Source organism: Malania oleifera, chromosome 13 (genome assembly GCF_029873635.1).
Source record: "Malania oleifera isolate guangnan ecotype guangnan chromosome 13, ASM2987363v1, whole genome shotgun sequence".
NCBI lineage: Eukaryota > Viridiplantae > Streptophyta > Magnoliopsida > Santalales > Ximeniaceae > Malania > Malania oleifera.
Genome location: NC_080429.1, coordinates 28,752,983 through 28,756,166, shown reverse-complemented (window position 1 = coordinate 28,756,166; position 3,184 = coordinate 28,752,983). Strand labels below are relative to the sequence as shown.

The 3,184-nt window shown below is 42.7% G+C and overlaps 1 protein-coding gene across 1 annotated transcript; it reads right to left on the bottom strand.

The window, feature by feature from the left end:
- Positions 1–319: 319 nt before the first annotated feature.
- LOC131146725 (plant UBX domain-containing protein 10-like) lies at positions 320–2,983 on the bottom strand. Its single transcript, XM_058096482.1, has 4 exons — positions 2,104–2,983; positions 1,773–1,988; positions 905–1,111; positions 320–688 (listed from the first exon to the last, which is right to left on the bottom strand). The coding sequence occupies exons 1-4, from the start codon at positions 2,788–2,790 to the stop codon at positions 461–463; spliced, it is 1,338 nt and encodes a 445-aa protein (XP_057952465.1). The 5' UTR covers positions 2,791–2,983; the 3' UTR covers positions 320–460.
- Between the last annotated feature and the right edge of the window lie 201 nt (positions 2,984–3,184).

Sequence of the window (3,184 nt, the reverse complement as noted above, 5' to 3'; positions counted from 1 at the left end):
TTCAGTCATTACTTGACCCTCACCATCATTTGGTCTCACACTTTTACTAGCAGGACCTACCATGCAAATTGATGTGACAATATGCCTAGTCTATGCGTGTTGGGTAGGCACGCCGAAGAACTCCACCCTCCACTACCACCACCACCAGGCCCACCACCACCACCACCACCACCACCACCAGAGAAAAAAAAAAGAAAAGGTCAAAATAAGAAGCTTGTTTGAAATGGCAGCCAGCTAAGGCCCCCCCCCAAAAAAAAAAGGTTAACCTCAGTGTCATACATAATCAAAGGGCTTTCCTCAGTACTGTATAAGTAAATGATGCCTCTAATTAGAACCTGTATGATTGTGGGTTCCTTCTTTATTTGACTTTAATTCATGTGATCATCTGATCATGATCAGCAGTGCCTCGTCATTAATATAGCAAAAAAAATTTTTAAAAGTTGAGAGAGCCATAGAGATGTCAGAGGAGCTCGAGGAACAGGCTGGCTCTGGGATGGAGACCAGCATCTTTGAGACTCGTGCCCATTTGGTCTACCCCAAAGACTCTTCTGGGGAAGCTTGATACCAGTCTGTAGCTTCCAATACCTGGTAGCCCCAGTGAGTCTATGTATCGGTAGACTGACTCTATCTTATCTGTGCTCCGGAAGCTCTTCTCTTTTCTTCCCCCATTTGGAAACCTCACCAAAATCTGCAGCAATGTCATACACACGCACATATAAGTTCTTGTTTCAACTCAAAAGTTGTAGACTTCAGGATTCCATGTCAGTGAGAAGGTCTTGAGTTTACTAATTGGGAAATCTAATTGAACCAAAAAATTCAATTTTTCATTTCATTCGGTTTCATTCTTGTCTTAATTCATTTCGTAAACCTAACTAAATGTCTCTCAACAAGTTTAGGATTATACCTGGGTAGTCTGAGCATCCTTCTCTCTGTTTTGGCTTTCACTACTAGCTCTGGGAGGAATAGAAGAAGCAGCCTCTTTCACTTTGCCTTTACCATGATCTTTCTTTGTGGGATTCCGGCTGAACTCCTCATAGTGTACCTTTTTTGGAGCCTCTGTCGGTTGGGGAACTGCTTGTTCTAAAGGAAAATTCTTGAGCTTATCCTTTTCCTGGAATGCAAAGTTGGTGATTAGTGTTAATAATCTTGAGTTTGGCCGTCCAAGTACAGCCTATCTGAGTTTGATTTCTCATGAGAATGGTTTTGAGTAATTGACACTGATAGTAGGGTGTGGTCAATTGACTTGGAATTTGGTAAGAAAGGATCTTGGCCACTCTAGTTTTTCATTATAAAGAAGAAGAAAAAAAACACACAAAATTGTGAGTTGGGTTGGAACATTTTCCTTTTACTTTTTCTAACATATAAGTACTATATTTCTAATGGTATGTAAGTTTGTTCTTGCCAAGAACAAATTTATTTGAGTTGACAATTAATCTATCACGTGAGATACCTTATGAATATTTGACATACTTGCCATATAACTCGAAAGTTAAAGCTACACAAATAACATAACTGAGTTGAGAATATCAGTTACATGAGAAATTGAATTTTTATAATTTTATAATTTTTTATTTTATATAAGTGTTATAGCATATTTTCTATGCATATATATTTTATATTACATATACGATATATTATATCATCAAATCGAATAGAACTAATTTTGAGATCATCAAATTGTTCAAAATTTTCAAGTCGAATTGAAGTATTCCACGAATCAAATACACACTAAATTCTAAATTAAACATGGGGATGTTTTGTGAAGCACAAACCCTATCTATTTGCAGAGCTGCGAGGTATGCTGCATCCTGTTCTGCCCTAATCTGACGGTGTGCCCTCCTCTGCTCCTCTTCCATGGCAGCTCTCTGAGCATCTGCCCTTCTTTTCTCTTCCTCCACAGCCCTCCCACTCCCAAAAGCCAAACCCTGTTCCTCCTCGGTCCTCTGCAATATCTCCACCAACTCCGCCGGAGATACTGGCCCTTCGATCTGCGCAATCTCAAAATCACAGAACAAAAAAAAAAGGAAAAAAAAAGACATCATCTCAACAACAAATTGGCACCAAAAACACCCAATGCCCATTACGATTTTCAATCCAACCCACCTGCTGCAGGACCGCCAAGCTGTTTCCGGCGACCGGAGCCACCACCGAGCAGAATGGGAAGCTCGCCGGACGCAGCGTCGATGTCATCAGCACGCCCTCTCCCCTGTTCGCCACCGCTCCCCAGCTCACGAAATTGGCATCCAGGAACTGCACCACCACCTCCGCGCACAGCGTCCCGCCGCAGAACGCCGCCGTGAAGGGGTGGTCCGGCGAGTGGAGGTACACGAACACGAATTTCTGCTCGTCCTCTGCTATCTTCAGAGCCTCCTTGAACTGGCACGCGTAGAAGAACGGATGATCGGAGCCGTACTGCTGCTCGAAGCTGTCCAGGAAAACCCACTCCTCCGGTAGAACATTCACGGCATCGGGCAGCGGCAGGCTTGGCCGCGCGCGGTGGTGGTACCTCACCATTCCGGCGTGACCCATTGCCCGGGACACTCCCCCGATGATGCTACGGGGAAGGCTCACCATTCGCCGGACAATGCCACTGCAAGCCGCCTCTGCCATTGATCTTCCATTTCCCCTCATCATCTCTCGATTCTCTCCAGCCCAGAAAGAAAAAATGAAAAAGAAAAATATGGGAAATGATGAATTCTCCACTGGGTTTATGATTTCAAGAGATGAAGCGTGAGTTTGCTGATTATGGTGAATTATTGTTCTGGCGATCATGACTCTGGAACCGTTCATTTCTTTGAACGGCTCTTGATTAAAGAAACAGAGAATGATTTTGATGGAATGAGCATGTTTAGACTTTAAGATGCCTCTTTTTCTTTACGTGGTCTGCGACGATGAAAGATGATGCGTTGGTTTTAGGAGAATCCAATGTTGATTTAGGCGGTGGGTTTAGAACCCATGTAGAAAAGTTCAAAAAAGAGAGAACTACCCTTTAATCCTTCATACATATGGTTTTATGCGGGTACAGATTCGTAGAATCCCAGTATAATACTTGTCTAGGGTTTATGCAAGCACAGATTAGCATAATACCAGTCTAATACTGATCATAGAATACTAATATAATTCTAAGAATATACAGTCCATGGTGGCCGTCCACAGTTCAAATTAATATGTTACAAGTCAACCC